General features: G+C 37.6%; 1 protein-coding gene across 2 annotated transcripts in view; it reads right to left on the bottom strand.

Annotated features, from left to right (window-relative positions):
- Nucleotides 1–18,614, bottom strand: part of EIF2B3 (eukaryotic translation initiation factor 2B subunit gamma) — a 170,102-nt gene that overhangs the window by 91,854 nt on the left and 59,634 nt on the right. For both annotated transcript variants that reach the window (XR_011377360.1, XM_030869951.2), the window contains exon 5: nt 8,644–8,755. Coding sequence is in view for 1 of the 2 variants with exons in the window: in XM_030869951.2 (XP_030725811.1) it covers nt 8,644–8,755 (112 nt within the window). In the remaining variant the exon portion in view is untranslated. The remainder of the gene's footprint in view (nt 1–8,643; nt 8,756–18,614) is intronic.

Genomic DNA, 18,614 nt, shown 5'->3' with positions numbered 1-18,614 from the left:
GGGAAAACCATGTTACTGTGTGTTGAAGACTGGATTCTCTAGAAGTGATGATGAGACAGAATTTAGGGAGCAAGATGTTTATAAGGGATCAACACCTGAGTAAGGAAGGGGAGGAAGCAAGATTGGGTGGAGGAAAAACTGAGATGTAGGCTCTACGAAGCCTTGGCCAATCCAGCAGAGTTCTGAAGCAAGTATTGCCTGTCAGAATGGCCGAGCCTTTACACCTCTTCCTCATTCAGTCACAGGATGCAGGCTGCCCCAGGGAGGGCATGACCTCAGCCAATGGGATGCTGTACAGATGAGATAGATCCTGAAGTTGGTGACAGCTAGAGGCTGTCTGTGGACTACACTCCCTATTGCTAAGTAACGAGTCCTTCCTTCAAGGGGGACCCAGGCAGCTTATCTCAATGTTTATCATTCGGCACTATAACAATGGACACCATGGGCCAAGAGGTAATTCTTCTTCTCAGGAATTTATTCTAACCCAGGCCTCTCTCTCTCTCTCTCTAGGAACACAAGAAAGAAAAATTAGGACTATTTGTTGACAATATTTAAACAACAAAAGCCCTTGAAGTTTAGTAGGACCATAGGATGACTGTCCATTGTCCTTATGTTTTGGATTGAAGTAGTGGTGTGTCCAAGGTCTCAGCAAAGGCATCCAGCTGAGGCAGGATGCATCCCACATGCAGCCACTGACATTCCCTACTTCAAGGATATGTGGGGAGCAAACTGAAGTTGAAAGGAAAAGAACTATATCCTATTTGAACACCCCTCCTCCTCCCCAGATGTCTTTCAACTTCATTGTTTCTAAGAACCTCTTGATTCAAAGCCTAGAGACTTAGGATTTTATTGGTCATCTATAATTGTATAACAAATTACCTCAAACTCAGAGCCTTAAAATAACAAACATTTGTTATCTCACAGTTTCTGGAATTGGGGAGTGGTTTAGCTTGGTGGTTCTGACTCAGGTTCTCTCATGAGGTTGCAATCAAGCTGTTGGTCAGGACTGCAGTCATCTCAAGGCTCTACTGGAGAAGAATCTGCTTTCAACATGGCTGTTAACAGGTCTCAGAATACCTGCTTCCAAGCTCATTCATATGGTTGCTGGCAGTCCTCAGTTCCTAACCATATGGCTTCTCCATAGCCTACCTGAATGTCCTCATGACATGGTAGCTAGCTTTCCTTTTCCTAGAGCTGTGTCATAACGCAGCAGCTGACTTCCCCAGAGTAAGTGATTCGAGAGAGAGCAAGAGAGCATGAGTGGGCACCAAAGACAGAAGCTGCAGTCTTTTTATAACCTAATTTTGGCAGTGACATCCCATCACTTCTACCACACTCTATTCACTAGCAGCAAGTTCCTAAGTCCAGCTCATGCTCGAGGGGAGTTTTCTTCAGAGGAAATGTATCAAAGAACTTATAAATATATCTTTAAAATTACCACAAAATTAAAACAGAATAGAAAGGTTTGGAGTTCAGTTAGGTTTGTTTTTGCAATCGGGTAAGAAAGAAATAAACAATCCAACAAAAGCCATTAGCCATGTCCACTGCAGAAAGTGCTTTAATTCAGCAAGAGTAAAGACTCTCCCAGCTGCAATACTCCCCAGCAGGCATCTGTGCCTACTAAACCAGGAACGCCACTTCCCAAAAGCAAGAGCAAAGTCAAATACAGTAAATCCCCTACACGCAAATGAGTTCCATTCCAAGAGCATAAAGATTTGTCATCTTTATGAAGATGACAAATTCATAAGTCCAATTTGTTCAAGTCCAACAAAGTTAGCCTAGGTACCCAACTAACACAATTGGCTGTATAGTACTGTACTGTAATAGGTTTATAATACTTTTTACACAAATAATACATAAAAAACAAAGAAAACTTTTAAAATCTTACAGTACAGTACCTTGAAGAGTACAGTAGTGCAGTACAACAGCTGGTGTACAGGGGCTGGCATCGAGTGAACAGGCAAGAAGTTACTGACTGGAGGAGGGAGAGGAGATGGTGGTGGAGCTGAAGGATCATCAGCAATAGGAGACGGAGGGCAAGCTGCAATTTCAGTCACGCCTGACGTTGATGGAATGCACTTTCGCATCTTTGAAAGTTCGAAACTTGAAGGTTCATATGAAGGGGACTTACTGTACAGAAATATCTTCATTCACTGGACTGTATCTTTAGAAATAACACTACCCTGAATCCTCCTCACTTTAGGTCCTTAGGCTTAATCTCCACGGTAGCACGTTTTTCTTGTTTTTAATACTTTTTAAATTGGAGGGCTTCCCTGGTGGCACAGTGGTTGAGAGTCCGCCTGTCGATGTGGGGGACACAGGTTCGTACCCCGGTCCGGGAGGATCCCACATGCCATGAAGCGGCTGGGTCCGTGAGCCATGGCCGCTGAGCCTGCGTGTCCAGAGCCTGTGCTCCACAATGGGAGAGGCCACAACAGTGAGAGGCCCGCGTACCGCAGGAAAAAAAAAAAAAAAATTGGAGGAAAATTTAAAATACAGAAAAGTACAAAGAAAAAAAATAATCATCATCCATATTTTCACCTTCCAGAATTAATTGTTACTGTCTCAGCAGAGATGTTTTATTTGTTTTTTGTTTCTGTTTTAACATAAATATCCCATTTGTTTTATGACTACCATGGCTTCTCTATCACTAAATTCTTTATTTTGATCGAATTCTTGGCTGCCTTCGTTGTCAAGAAGTTTTGTTCCCCCCCCCCAAGAAGGACTCATAGGTGCCACATTCTTGATTCCTTTCATGTTTGAGAATGTCTTCCCATTATTGCTTTTATATTTGAATGATACCTTCATTATTAATAATATTTGTGAGTTCCACTTTCTTTTTCTGAAAACACAGATTGTGTTCCTCTGGTATGCAATGTAGTGAAGAACTTGGGGATAAACTTAATTTTTACTCTCATGTAAGTGATTAGCTTTTTGTCTCTGGACGCTTGAAGAACTCTTTCTTTATCTAGGGATAAGTTTAGTAAGTTTACTAGGATACAACTGGCCAAATTTTCATAGAACACAATAACAATATACTCTCAAAATCTGTAGATTTTTCACTTGATTCAGAAAATTTTATTATATCTCATTTTTTTTTTTTTTTTTTTTTTGCGGTACGCGGGCCTCTCACTGTTGTGGCCTCTCCCGTTGCGGAGCACGGGCTCCAGACGCGCAGGCTCAGCGGCCATAGCTCACGGGCCCAGCTGCTCCGCGGCATGTGGGATCTTCCCGGACCGGGGCACGAACCCGCGTCCCCTGCATCGGCAGGCGGACTCTCAACCACTGCACCAACAGGGAAGCCCTATTATATCTTATTTTTAAAAAATTAAAATTTAAGTTAAATATGCACATAAAGAGGTAAATAGTCTCTCAAGGTTTACAATGAAAAATTTCAGTCTTCCATTCCCTTTCTTTCCTTTTTTCTGACCCCCAGAAGCACACCATTTCAATTCTTTTAGTGAATCCATTCAGTATTCCTACTCATATTTCTAATAACATTCCAATATTGATATTTCTTGGTTTTCCAATTCAGACATTATCTATTGATTTCCCACTATGGAAGATGAGGATTTAGCTTCCTTTCATCACCAGCCTACCCCCACTACATACACCTGTACTTCTTGTATTCTCTACCTTTCTAATATAATTGTTTCATTATTTTGGTTAGTTTAATAATCAATGTTTAAGTTATTATGACTTCAGCTTTAGGTATTAGCTATTAACTATGAAAGAGGAAGTTTATCTCTCTTTTCTTCCCTCATACTTCCAAAAGACTAACCTTCCCTCCCATTATTCCAAAGTAATTATATCATAATTTTGGCTAGTCAGTGATTACATTATTATGCATATATAACATTAGTTACACCTGAGCCATTTAGCAACTAATGGTTTTTTTCCTGAACATTTTTTTTCTTTTCTTTTCTTTTTTTTTTTTGGCTGCGCCATGCAGCTTGTTCCCTGACCAGGGATTGAACCTGTGTCCTCTGCAGTGGAAGCTTGGAGTCCTAATCACTGGACAGCCAGGGAAGTCCCTCCTGCACATTTTTGTTGTTTGCCTTGGCATTACTTGTCTTTTCATTTCTTAGTCTTCTAGATACTTATCAATAATTCAACTTCAAACTAAGTGCTCAAAACTCCTCTCAAAATGTTGACGCACATCAAGTATTCTATCATTTTCATCAGAAGAAATATGAACATTTTGAAGAAAATTTTCTCAAATCTTTCTGACCTATTCCAATCTGGTCTGTTTGCCATCTATCCCAGATACACAGGTGTTATCCTGGAATCTCCCTTCATCATTATCCTAGGGATTCGTTTTCCCTATAGCCTATGTCTTTCTCTTTCTAAGTGTATGCCAGGGTTTTGGTGTTCTATATCCTCTTGTAGCTTCCTGAAACAGATGCATGGAAAGCAAATGCCTGAAAGGTTCTTACTCTACTCTCATATTTGATAGTTTGACTAGATACAGATTTAAGAATTCTGAAAGCATTCTTCCCTTATTTTATAGTTTCTAGTGTTGCTGTTAAGAAATTGAAAGTTATTTTAATTCCTTTATATATGATATCCCCCCCTCTTCTCTGGAAGCTTGCAGGATTTTCTCTTTGGTATCAGGGTTATAACATTTCACAATGATAACTTGCTATGTTTCTTTTCATGCATTTTGCTGCACACTTTCCTTTCAGTCTAGAAACCCAGCTTCTTTCATTCTGAGAAATGTTTTTTGTAACAGTTCACTGATGATTTCTTCCCTCTTTATTTTCTCTGTTTTTTCCTTCTGGAACTCCTAATATTCAGATATTGGACCTCCTTGGCTGCTCCTTTAATCTTCTTATCATTTCTCTATTTTCCATCAATTTGTTGTTTTATTCTGCTTTGTGAAAAATTTTTCCAAAAAAATTTCCTAACTTTTCTATTAAATTTTTCATTTTAATATCAGCACTACGTGTTCTCTAAATGTTCCTTTTTAAATATAGCATCCTGCTTTTGGGTTCATGAATACCATATTCTCTCATCTCTCAATGAGGGCAAGGATTTTAGTGTGCTTTGTTCACTGCTGTGTCCCTAGCTCCTACAACAGTGGCACTCAGATGCTCAAATATTAATAATAAATGTTACCTTTTTGAAGTTTTTTTCTCTCTGCATAATTTCTGTTTCCTTCAAGTTGATTTTTTTCCTATTATTGTTTTTTTCCCCCGCCTGTTTATTTGTTCTGGCCTCTAAATCTGGTAATCCTTGCTTTTTTTGGGTCCAGCTTCTAAGACTGGCACAATAAATATGTGATTGGGAGCACTGAACATGTGGTGGACTTTGTCAACTTTGAAATTCAGTGTAGTTAGATCCAAGAAGTATGTTATCTGCTGGGAACTCCCTGATGACTATATATTTAGGTCTCTCCTTTTGGACTCTGCTACCACAGAGAAGAATCTTCTAATGTGCTTGTTTGACATGTGTAAGCCCGGCTGCTAGTATTTAGGAGCCAAGTGGAAGAAGGAAGCTGAGGACCCCAGAACATACATTCACTTAATCCCCACTTTCCGCATGGTACCTCCAACATCATCTATGCCTGGTGCCCCAATCCAGAGAGCCTCTATTTTACCCTCTTCTGAGAATAAATCTCCAGCCTCTTACTAGAGTGGTGAGGTTTGGGGGAGGAAATCTAAGGATCTATTTTTTAGACAAACTTTGAAGTAATCCTGCTTTTAGCCTCACTACTAGATGTACTTGGTGCTGTTGAATCTTAACTCTTTTGAGAGTTTTATAGTGCAAATCAGCTTGCATCTCAGCTTTCCCCACTTCTGGCTTAGCATTCAGCTTTCTCAGGTATGCTAAATTGTCCTGCTTTTCTGTTTCCCAATTTCTGTTGTTGCTATTTCCTTTTTCATTTTCTTTAGCCTTCTGGATTTACACCCTTCTAAAATCCCTTTACTGTTGTCTTAGTGGGGTTTCAGAAGTCATATTTACCCAGTCCTTACAACTTTATATTAAAATCCTTAAATTAAATTACTTTACCAAGAATCCCTTATATCTTTGAATGCATCTTTTGGTCACATGTTCAGTTCTCTATTTCAGAGACGTTAACTATATTGAATCATCTTTGTCTTTTATTTCTATTAGAGTCTAATTTCAATTATTTTCATTTTCATCTAAATTACTGAATATCTTAAACTTTTCCTCTATGTATATAATTTGATTTTCAGTGGTGTCAGTTCTGCTCTTTGCTATTTTTTAATTAATTAATTCTGTAATTAAGTTATTTGGTCCTCAATTTATTTTCTTAGTTCTATAATATCTTCTTTTATCTCATTTTGTTGTTTTATCATCTCATCACTGAACTCTTATTTATGAAATTCATATTCTACTGAGTTGTTTTGCAGTGGCAGAATTGTATATTTGTAAGGAAATTCTTTCTATTCTACTGAGTTATGTTTTTCTCAGGGCAGGTTTTTGTTATTTTGCAGGGCATTTTTCTTGCTTTCATTTTTGCTATACATTTGCATAGTTGACACACTGATTCTTTTGGTCTTGTTCATGCTTGTTTTATTTATTTTGATATATTATAGATGAATTCTTATCTCTCATCCTCATGTATCTGAGACTGGCTACCATGTGAGTGCTGGTTATTTTGTATTCTGTGTACTTTTCTATGGCTTCAGGGAATGATGTGAGTGGGAGGGATGGAAAGGGTATAGGGAACTCACCAAGGTACTGTAGAGTCATTGTCCAACTATTTCTCTTTCCTGAGATTCTGTTAAATATTCTTGTTTCATTCCACATACGTAAGGGGTTACCCCATTCCTATGGAAGGACAGTCTCCAGCTTCACATTATTTCACCTATTCATTTTTTTAGGATTAGATCTTTTGTTTCTGTTAAAGAGTCAACCTCATTGTTCATTCTCCCTGCTTCATCATTTATTCCCCAGCAGTTGTTCCCATTGCTTCTCAGTCAGAAGAAGATAAATGTACAGATATGTACTCAGTTTGCTTCTTTCCAGATCTGGAGCTATTAGTGAGAATTTGTAGGGTTTCATTAACACATCAGTATGGCTTCTGGGGAGTGGTGATAGAGTGGAGCTGGGAGCCTACTGTTACTCTTTTCTGTTCCTCACCAGAATCTTGTTTCTTTCCTTGGCCACCAATTTTTAAGCTTTATTATGTTTGATTATCTTACTGTGTTTGCTACTGTTGAAATTTCTGCCATTTTTAAAATTAATTTATTTTTCACATTTACTTAGAAACTAGTAGTAGGAAGCTCTGTGATACAATCTGAAGCATCCACTTTAATCCACAAGTGTTTCTATGCAAGGCTCTAATATAGAACTCTTATCCATAGGGGTAATTGGGCCAACTGAAGCTAGAGTTTAATTTCATTTTCATTAAAATATATACTCTGAAATATGTCTCCTACCTCTGTTGTGCTGGATAGCAAAACAAACAAACAAGCAGGAAAAAACCCACCAACCAGTAAGACATTTCTTTTGCAATTTAATCCTCTTACATTCATTTCATCCAGCCTCCAAACATTTATTAAGCATTCCTATGTACTGGCATCAGGCAGTAAAGCTCTGAGTATAGTGGCTTCTGAGCAAGCAGTCAATAAAATGCTGATTGAAGAAAATGTGACGAGGTTGCCTATGTGCAGCCATTAGGATGGCTACTATCAAAAAAATAGAAAATAACAAGCTTTGATGAGGATATGAAGAAATTATATCCTCATCACGGTTGGTGTGATTGTAAAATGGAAAACAGTATGGAGGTTCCTCAAAAAATAAAAAATAGGAACTATCAAATAGTCCAGCAATCCCACCTCTGGATATATATCCAGAAGAATTCAAAGCAGGATCTCAAAGGGATATTTGCACAACCACGTTCACTGCAGCATTATTCACAATAGCCAAGAGGTGGAAGCAACCCAAATGTCCATTGATAGATGAACAGATAGAGAAAATGTGGTGTATACACACAATGGAATTTATGCAGCCTTAAAAGGAAGGAAATTCTGACACATGCTACAATGTGGATAAACCTTGAGGATACTATACTAATTAAGTGAAATAAGCCAGTGACAAAAAGACAAATAGTGCATGATTTCACTTATAAATGATACTTCAAGTAGTCAAATTCAGAAAAACAGAAAGCCAAATGGTGGTTACCAGGGCCTGGGGAGAGCAGATAAGGGAGAGTTGTTGTTTAATGGATACAGAGCTTCAGGTTTGCAAGATGAAAAAGTTCTGGAGATCTGCTTAACAACAATGTCAACATACTTTTAACACTACTGAACTGTACACTTAAATATGGTTAAGGTGGTAAATTTTATGTTGTGTGTTTATCACAATTAAAAAAAAAAAGTAAGTTCTATAACACTGTTGGAAAGACAGTCCTGTTCCCTGTTCTCTCCACAGCTGCTCTGCCCCACTCCTATGCAGGATTTGATTCTACCTTGGCAGCAAAAGACACAGGGAAAAGCTAAGCTTGTGTGGTGAAGAAAAGCCTCCATCCTATCTCATGGGAAAACATTCACATACTTTTGTCAATTTCACACAGTTTAATCTAGTTTTCATTCCCTCTTTCCCATCCACTGGGTGGTTTTATTTTGTTTTAAGACAAGGAGAATTGCCAAAAAGAAAAACCCCAGGGCTTACTTCTGCAGGATGGATCCCTTAATGACCAGCTCCTCATCCAAGTCTGCTTCATTAGCCATGAAGAGCAGCCTCTTTCCTGTGCTGTCCACTCCAATGAAGTCACGCTGCTCCACTGAATCACACACAAAAAAGGAAAATCAAACAAAGCCATTTGCCCCACCTGTATGACTAAGTCAGGGGAGAGGGCACCTGCTCACATTGCTCTTAGAACCAAATACAGGAGTGAGTGCTATGTAACACATACTCACCACAATGTTTAAAACATGGGCAGTCAATTTTTTTTTTGTATTGCTCTAAAGGATATTATTAGGTTAACTGGTGAAGCCTGAATAAAGTCTGTAGATTAAAGTATGGTACCAATGTAATTTTCTGTTTTAAGAGACTGTGGGGTGTGGGAGAAAGATACACATTGATGTATTAAAGGCAAAGGGAATCATATCTGCAAATTATTCTCATAAATAGCTCGGAAAAATAATAATTACATATATAATATATTGTATATTCATTAGATATACATTGAATATATATTATAAGAGGGAAAGTGGGAGAATACTAGAGCAAATGTTAACATTTGGGGAATCTGGGTAAAGGATATCTGCGATCTTTATACTACTCCTGTAACCTTCTATAAATGTAAAATTTTGTCAAAAATTAAAAGTTAAGGAGGTGATGGATATGTTAATTAGTTTGATGGTGGTATTCATTTCACAACATCTACCTATGATGTCAAAACATCATGTTGTATACCTTAAATACAGAATTTTTATTTGTCAAAAGTAAACAAGTAGGGGACTTCCCTGGTGGCGCAGTGGTTAAGAATCCGCCTGCCAATGCAGGAGACATGGGTTCAAGCCCTGGTCTGGGAAGATCCCACATGCCGTGGAGCAACTAAGCCCATGAGCCACAACTACTAGCCCGAGTGCCACAGCTACTGAAGCCTGTGTGCCTAGAGCCTGTTCTCCGCAACAAGAGAAGCCACCGCAATGAGAGGCCCGCGCACTGCAACTAAGAGTGGCCCCCACTCACTGCAACTAGAGAAAGCCCGCATGCAGCAACGAAGATCCAATGCAGCAAAAAATAAAAATAAATAAATAAATAAAACCTAAACAAGTAAATATCAAAAAATTAACAGTTAAAAAAAAAAATGAGGGCCAGTCAAGATACTGCTTGGCCAAATTAAGTAGATGAACCACAAGCCCACTGCATGGCACAGAAAGAAAGTGCAACTGTTTCAATGTAAGTAATAACCTAGGTTTGCTCACTGTGAAAATGGGAATAGCATTTAAGGACATCCGCATTTAACCAACATTAACTGTATGTCTACTATGCACTAGATTTTGTGCTGTGTATGGGATGTGGAGAGTTCTCTGGTAGACAATGATCTTATAGGATGCCATATTATTGCTGTCTTCTGTGTTATATATTTCTTTCCCCCAACAAGATTACACACTGTTCAATGGCAGACTTATGATTCCTTTAGATCTCCCACAACATCTAGTGAACATTTAATAAAATCTGCTACTAACATCCATACAGTATCTATTTATAGCTTACAAAAGCATTTTCTTTTTTTTTTTTTTTTGCGGTAAGCGGGCCTCTCACTGTTATGGCTTCTCCCGTTGTGGAGCACAGGCTCCGGATGCGCAGGCTCAGCGGCCATGGCTCACGGGCCCAGCTGCTCCGCGGCATGTGGGATCTTCCCAGACAGGGGCATGAACCCGTATCCCCTGCATCGGCAGGCAGACTCTCAACCGATGCGCCACCAGGGAAGCCCTACAGGAACATTTTCACATAGAGGCAGCATAGCATAAGGATTAAGAAGAGAGCCTCTGAAGCTAGACCACCTGGGTATGAATCCCACTTATTAGTTGTATCTCTTTGAGCAAGATAATAAACTTCCATTCCTCAGTTTCACCTGTAAAATGGGGATAATAGTGCCTACACCTACCTCACAGGATTTTTAGAACTAAATGAGTTAATATTTGTAAAGCTCTATTTAGTGCTATTAACTAAAACATTAAATAAAATGTTTAAGTTTAAAAAATTAAACAAAATACATGCTCTCATTTGATCTTCACAACAATCAAATAAAGCAATGATTTAATACCTATTTGAAAGGGAGAAACTAAAAGTTGAGCTCTAGGAAAAATGGTATCTCTAAAGATGAATTTGTCTACCTCCTATTGACAGACAATGGCTACTATATAACTGAACACGCTTCCCTGTTGGCTGCAGCTGCCTATATACCTAAAACCAAATGCTTTACTCAAGTGTATAATGTGTTTAGCTCAGGTTCTTGAAAGCATCCATTCCTTCAGATGGTCTCTGGTTATCTCATAGGCAGTGTTTTAATCTGAATAGGGAGAAACTATCATAAAAAATTACATGTTGTTTTTTTCTAATTACCAAGATAGTGAACGCCAAAGAAGGAAGGGTAAATAATGCCAATTTGAAGGTAAGTTTTACAGAGAATTTCAATTGAAACTAAATTTTGCAGAGAATTTCAAATGTCACACAGCAACTCTGACACATATCAATTCATCCATTACATGCAAACTTGAGAATATAACAAAGTCTGCAAAGCTCTGATTATGAGGCAACATTTTAAAAAGAAATAACACAGAGATGTTATTTTTGGATATATTTGGAGTGCTTACCCTATCCAACTCCTTAGGCCCACAAAAAACCTTGAATTACTGAATGTCCTGGGAGCAATAATTTCCAAGTCAATTTTTCAGCTATGTTGCACTTCAGTCACATTTCCCTCACTCTCAGGCCCCCCTCCTTGTATTTGCTTCTTTGTAGCTACCATAGTAACTGGGACCTCAGAATATGATACAAATTATAGAAACTTGGACAGGTTTCTTTCTGTTCTGCTTTAACAAAGTGAATTCCACTTAGAAAGCAGAGCAAGAACATTAGAATGTCCATTCTAAGAGAAAGATTTACACAAATAAGGTTAAGAAGGCAGTTAAAACTATGAACTTCCATCTTAAAAAATTCTGTCATAATCAACTATTCATATATTTTTCCAGTTGTTTTTTACTTCTCTGTCTCCTCTACAGTCATTTACTTATTCATTCGTTCATTCAACTAATAAATATATTTGTGCACCACCCCAGTGACAGGCATTATGTTTGGAGTGGGGAATTCCATCTCATTTTATGAGGCCAGGATGATTCTGATGCTAAAACCAGACAAAGATATGACAAAGGAAAATTACAGGCAAAACAAAACATTAGCAAATCAAAACTAACAGTCTATGTAGTAGATTTAAAAGGGTTACAAATTTGTTGTAGCTTTGTCCATCAAGATATAGGGTCGAGAATGTAAGATGGTAGCCACTGTGGAAAACAGTAATGGTGGTTCCTCAAAAAATTAAAAACAGAATTACCATATGATCCAACAATTCCACTTCTGGGTATATAACCAAAATAATTGAAAGCAAGGTCTTGACGAGATATTTTTACACCCATGTCCTTAACATTACTCAAAATAGCTAAAATGTAGAAGCAACCCAAATGTCCACCTATGAATTAAATAGATAAGCAAAATGTGGTATATACACATAAGAGAATATTATTCAGCCTTAAAAAGGAAGGAAATCCTGAAATACGCTACAACATAGATAAACCTTGAGGACACTATACTAAGTGAAACAAACCAGTGACAAAAAGACAAATACTGTATGATTCTACTTATATAAGGTACTGAAAGTAGCCAAAATCATACAGACAGAAAACAGATGGTATTTGCCAGGGGCTGGGAGGAGGGGGAAATGGGGATTTATATTTAATGGTTATAAAGTTTCAGTTTTACAAGATGAGAAGAGTTGTGGAGATGGGTGCACAAAATTATAAATGTATTTATTACCACTGAACTATGTTTAAAAAGAGATGGTAAATTTTATGTTACGTGTTTTTTACCACAACAAAAAAATCTGAAGAAAAAAAAGTGCCCACAGAAAAAAAAAAGAAGTGAGGTTAGTAAGGTTAGTTCCTTATCCTTTATATCTAGGCTGGCCTAGTGACTAGCTTTGACTAACAGGAGTACGGAGGAAGTAACACGGTGTGAGTTCTGAGTTTAGGCCTCAAGAGACCTTGTAGCTTCTTTCTTATTCTCTTAGAACCTGCTGCTGCTGCTGCCATGTGAACAAGTCTGGGCTAGCCTCCTGTATAAGAGACTAAATGGAAAGAGAAACTCAGCTGTCACAGCTAAGGCCCTAGACATACTCGTGAGTTCAGCTGTGGCAGGCTGGCTCTAAGAATGATAACTGCTTCCTGGCATGCACACCCTTCTGTATCCCCTCCCCTTGAGTATGGGCTGGCCTGGCTACTTGCTTCGACCAACAAAAAGTGGCAAAAGTAATCAGATGTTACTTTTGTGATTAGGTTACATAAGTTCATAACTTATGTGTTGCTAGAAGATTCTCACCCTTTCTCCTTGGAGAAAGGAGAGTCCATTTAATAAATGGAGGAAGGAAAAAGAGACATCTATAGGGAAAACAAGATTAAACTAGATGCCAAACTCACACCATATACAAGACACAATTCTATTTGGATCAAGGAATTATGTGTCAAGCATAAATCTTTAAAATTCTTATTAGAAAATAGGTTAAGGACTTCCCTGGTGGCACAGTGGTTAAGAATCCACCTGCCAATGCAGGGGACATGGGTTTGAGCCCTGGTCCGGGAAGATTCCACATGCTGCGGAGCAACTAAGCCCATGTGCCACAACTATGGAGGCCTGCGCTCTAGAGCCCGCAAGCCACAGTTACTGAAGCCTGTGCACCTAGAGCCCATGCTCTGCAACAAGAGAAGCCACCGCAATGAGAAGCCCGTGCACCACAACAAAGACCCAATGCAGCCAAAAATAAATAAATAATTAAATAATTTTAAAAAAAAAGAAAATATAAGTTAACATTGTTCAGAACTTGCAGTAGGGAGTTCAAGACACAAAAGATGCTTTTAAAATTTTGGTAATGGGCTTCCCTGGTGGTGCAGTGGTTGAGAGTCCGCCTGCTCATGCAGGGGACACAGGTTCGTGCCCCGGTCCAGGAAGATCCCACATGCTGCGGAGCGGCTAAGCCCGTGAGCCATGGCCGCTGAGCCTGCGCGTCCGGAGCCTGTGCTCCGCAACGGGAGAGGCCACAACAGTGAGAGGCCCGCGTACCTCAAAGAAAAAAAAAAAATTTTTGGTATATTTGATTATATTAAAGTTAAGAATTTTTGTTCATAAGACGTTTTAAAGAAAGTGAGAAAAGTTTTCCCATTTTCTTTTGGGAAACTATATTTGCAGTATATCCAACTGACAAACGAGTGGTAAGAATACAAATCAGTAAGAAAAGTGCAACTAACTCATTGAAAACTAGGCAAAATATATAAACAGGCATTTCACAGAAGAGAAAATAAATATGACCAGTGAACAAATATTCAACCTCCAGAGACCAAGGGAATGTACACAAAGATCACAATGAGATAAGATACCATTTTACTTCTGCTCAACTGACGCAAAGAATCTGACAACGCGGAGTGCTGGAGAGTAGATGGAGCAATGAATTCTTTTAAATCTCTGGTAGTTGGGGAAACTGATATAAACACTTTGGAAAAGAGTAAAACTGTTTACCATTATCCCCAAAATTGAACATTCATATATTCTATGACCCAGCAATTCTATTAAGAAACTCTTACATGTGCCCATTAAACATATGTACATAAATGTTCATAACAGCACTGGTGACAACAGCAAAAATTTGGAATCAATCTAAACCCCCATTGCTTGAAAAGTGAATAAATAAACTGTAGTGTATTTATACAGTGCAATTTTGTATAGCACTCAAAATGAAGAAACTGTAGCTGCCTGTAATACAATACTGGAAAAAGTTAAGTCCCAGTAGATTACATCCATCATGCTATCTTTTTAAATAAAATTAGAAGCAACTAAAAAATATATCAGGACTTCCCTGGTGGCACAGTGGTTAAGAATCTGCCTGCCAGTGCAGGGGACACGAGTTCAATCCCTGGTCTGGGAAGGTCCCACATGCCACAGAGCAACTAAGCCTGTGCGCCACAGCTACTGAGCCTGTGCTCTAGAGCCCGTGAGCCACAACTACTGAGCTGGCGTGCCACAAATACTAAAGCCCGCATGCCTAGAGCTCGTGCTCTGCAAGAGAAACCACTGCAATAAGAAGTCCGTGCACCACAATGAAGAGTAGCCCCTGTTCGCCGCAACTAGAGAAAGCCTGCACACAGCAACAAGGACCCAACACAGCCAAAAATAAATAAATAAAATTTTAAAAATACATATATATCAATATATATTTTTAGAATACATAAAGTTGAGATAAAGGAAAGCCAAAAAAAAAAGATAAACAAGATTTAGTAAGGTGTTGATAATTACCTTAGATGGGGACAATAGTGAGTTGGGAGGGTTGGTAAGATCACATTGGTAGACGTTTTAAAGTTTGAGTTGAGTGGTGGGTTAAAAAAAAAAAAAGATTAGTATTTTCATTTTATTTGGATATATATACCCAGGAGTGGAACTGCTGAATCATATGGTAGTTCTATTTTTAGCTTTCTGAGGAACCTCCATGCTGTTTTCCACAGTGGCTGCACCAGTTTACATTCCCAACAGCAGTGTACAAAGTTTCCCCTTTCTTCACAGCCTTGCCAAAGCTTGTTATTTGTAATGACAGCCATTCTGACAGATGTGAGGTAACATCTCATTGTGGTTTTCATTTGCATTTCTGAAAAGACACATGCACCCCAATGCTCATAGCAGTATTATTTATAACAGCTAAGATATGGAAGCAACCTAAGTGTCCATCAAATGAATAAAGAAGATGTAGTATATATATATATATATATATATACACACACACACACACACACACACAATGGAATACTAATCAGCCACAAAAAAGAATGAAAATTTTGCCATTTGTAACAACATGGAGGGACCTGGAAGGTATTATGCTTACTTAGTGAAATAAGTCAGATGAGAAAGACAAACACTGTATGTTACCACTTACATGTGGAATTTAAAACATAAAACAAAAAAGAAAATATAACAAAAAAGAAATAGACTAACAGATATAGACAACAAACTAGTGGTTACCAGTGGGGAGAGGGAAGGTGGAGGGGCAAGATAGGGGTAGGGGATTAAGAAGTACAAAGAACTATGTATAAAATAAGTAAGCTAAAAGGATATATTGTACAGCACATGGAATATAGCCAATATTTTAAAATAACTATAAATGGAGTATAATCTTTAAAACTTGTGGATCACCATGTTGTATACTTGAAACTTATATAATATTGTAAACCAACTATACATCACTGAAAATAAAACAGGCAAACAAAATAGAGAATTACAGTCTAAGAGAACATGAAACGTATTAGTTCACTTAATTTTTTTTAAAGGTAATTAATCTGAGAAAAAATTTTTAGAACTGAGGACTTGAATTTTCAGATTGAAAGGCCCATTAGCATCCAACACAGGGGATGACATTAAACTATATTAAGGCATATCAATGTGAAATTTAGAAGTTTAGAAACAATAAGATCCTATAAGCTTCTAGAAAGGAAAAAAAATGGTCTCATACAAAAAGAATCAAGAATCACAATGGTGTTGGACTTAAGAGAAAAGCTAAAAGATACTGAAATAATACTTTCAAAATTTTGAGGGGACAGGATTTCCAAGGGAAGTTTATACCCAGCCGCCCCCTGCAAAAAAGTGGATATAAACAAAGAAAGAGGAAAATATGAGGTTCAAGATATGAGAGTGAAGGGTGAACCTAAAATGACAGTTACACAGCAGAGCAACTAGTCCAGAATCTAGGAGAGAGATCTTTAAGAATTTGAAATTGAGGGAAACAGTGTGTTGGAAAGTAATGAGAGGAAACTCACACAACTGGGGTTAAGGCTGAATTAGTAATAAATACATAGAAAATAAAGCAAATGAAAAAATGAGACAATTAATTTTTAGGAAAATAAAAGGAAGAAAGAGAAAAGTAACAATATACTACAGGTTCAGCTGTGAATACCATTTATACATTCAAAATAATGTAAACCTCAGATATTCAGTTAATCAACACTGCAATATAAGTAACTACATTAGGAAGCTGAGGAGACTGGAAGTTTGCATGCGTGTGGTGGGGGCAGAAGGTGTGGTAAAATAGAACTAAATCTTTAACTTTCATAGTAGGAAGTAAATAGATAATTCCTAAAACTAAAAATATCAAGACATAACGAACAAAAGCATGTTATTTGAGAGGTGGGGTTAAATGTGAAAAAAATTAGCTAAAAATGTTGAAAGTGGCTGCCTCTGAGTGAGGTGAAGAGAGACAAGATGGGGGTTGCTATTTATTATACCTTGGAGAATTACATTACTTTAAAAATTATGGACATATAAAACACTGATAGAAATTAAAACTAAATTAAAAAAAAAAAGAAGTAGAAAGCCCAGGCTATGGAGTTAGAAGGCACGGGTTCAAGTTCTGATTCTACCACTTACCACTGATGTGATATTGAACAACTATCCACAAAGTGCTGTTAGGCCATAGATGGATATAAAAGTTGGTAAATAACAAAACTGCCTAGCCCCATTCATTGGATTTTACCTTATGAGCAAACCTTGATTATTTATGTTTCTCATATAGGACTTAGCATAGATTTTATACATAGTATGTCCTAAATTCAATGACTACATCAAAATTTAATGCATTTGTTAGTCAGGGATCTGATTTCATACCAACTACCCAATCTGTACCTAAGTAAATTGCTCTACTCCTTTTTTTCAAATATCATGTCTTTAAAACATATTTCCCTGTAACTAAGACATTAAACTGTTCCCTGTATTTTGTACATGCTCCTATTATTGTACTTGTCACATTGTGACACACAATTTCTAGCATATTTGAACTTATTTCTGTATACTGTTTCCTCAATCACAAGAATTTCAGTTTTGAGTATGCAGGGATTTCAAGTCACTTCTGTTGGATATAATTAGGAAAAAAAAGGGGGGGCAGTGCGAATAGAATTAAGAAGAGAAAAAAGATAAGTAGAAGCCTAAGCAGGAATAGAAGGTTTTTGCTTTTTTTCTTTTTTTTCAGTAGAGCTTTGAGAAAAATCAAGGAAGCTGAAGCAAAAGAAATATAGGCTCAGAACTGCCTGCCAGCATTTGTTAATACAGAGGGAGCTAAGCTGATTGAGAGGTGACAATCAAGTGACAGCTTTCACTTCTGAGATTATTAAGCACTTTGATATATACTAGTTCTAGTCTGAACCAAAGCTGTATATAACTCTGAGAACTAGGAAGGAGTTTTAGAAATATTACAGTGAACTGGATACGTTAAAAAATAATTTCCTAGAACTTTTTCCATTTCATATATCCCAAGAGACACGGTGGAACTATAGAGATAATAGTCAATAATTTGTGTCATAAAATCATAGTAGCATTAAACATTTGCACACAGGAATGTCCAGAAAAAAAAGCCCCTTAGTAAACATGTTAATCTGTAATTAAGCAAAATAAACATACTATGTTCTCACTGAAATTGAGAAAGAAGGAAATCTTGGATTTTCTAACAAGCAAGGGATGGTAAGTGAAAATTAATTATCTTTACACAACTGGTTGGTTGAATCCATATTGCGAAACCTGGATACAAAGGGCCAACTATAGTGTCAAGTAGCAGATCACATGCTTTACAAACATCTCATTTAATTCTCACACAAAAATCCCCAAAGGATTCAGTCTCATTTTACAGCTAAAGAAAATGAAGTTCAGGTCAGTTAGACAATTTGTCCAAGACCACCAGTTTTTGAGTGTTGAAGCCCACCCAGTCTGAACTCCAGAACCTGTGCTTTTAACAGCCATGCTACAGCAGTAGCTGTTTAATTTAAAAATCTTGAAAACATTTCTAAACACGAATTAATAGGCAATGGGAATTCCCTGTCCAGTGTTTAGGACTA

Source organism: Globicephala melas, chromosome 1 (genome assembly GCF_963455315.2).
Source record: "Globicephala melas chromosome 1, mGloMel1.2, whole genome shotgun sequence".
Classification (NCBI taxonomy): domain Eukaryota; kingdom Metazoa; phylum Chordata; class Mammalia; order Artiodactyla; family Delphinidae; genus Globicephala; species Globicephala melas.
The sequence above is the reverse complement of the archived record's forward strand: the minus strand, read 5'-3'. Positions and strand labels throughout refer to the sequence as shown.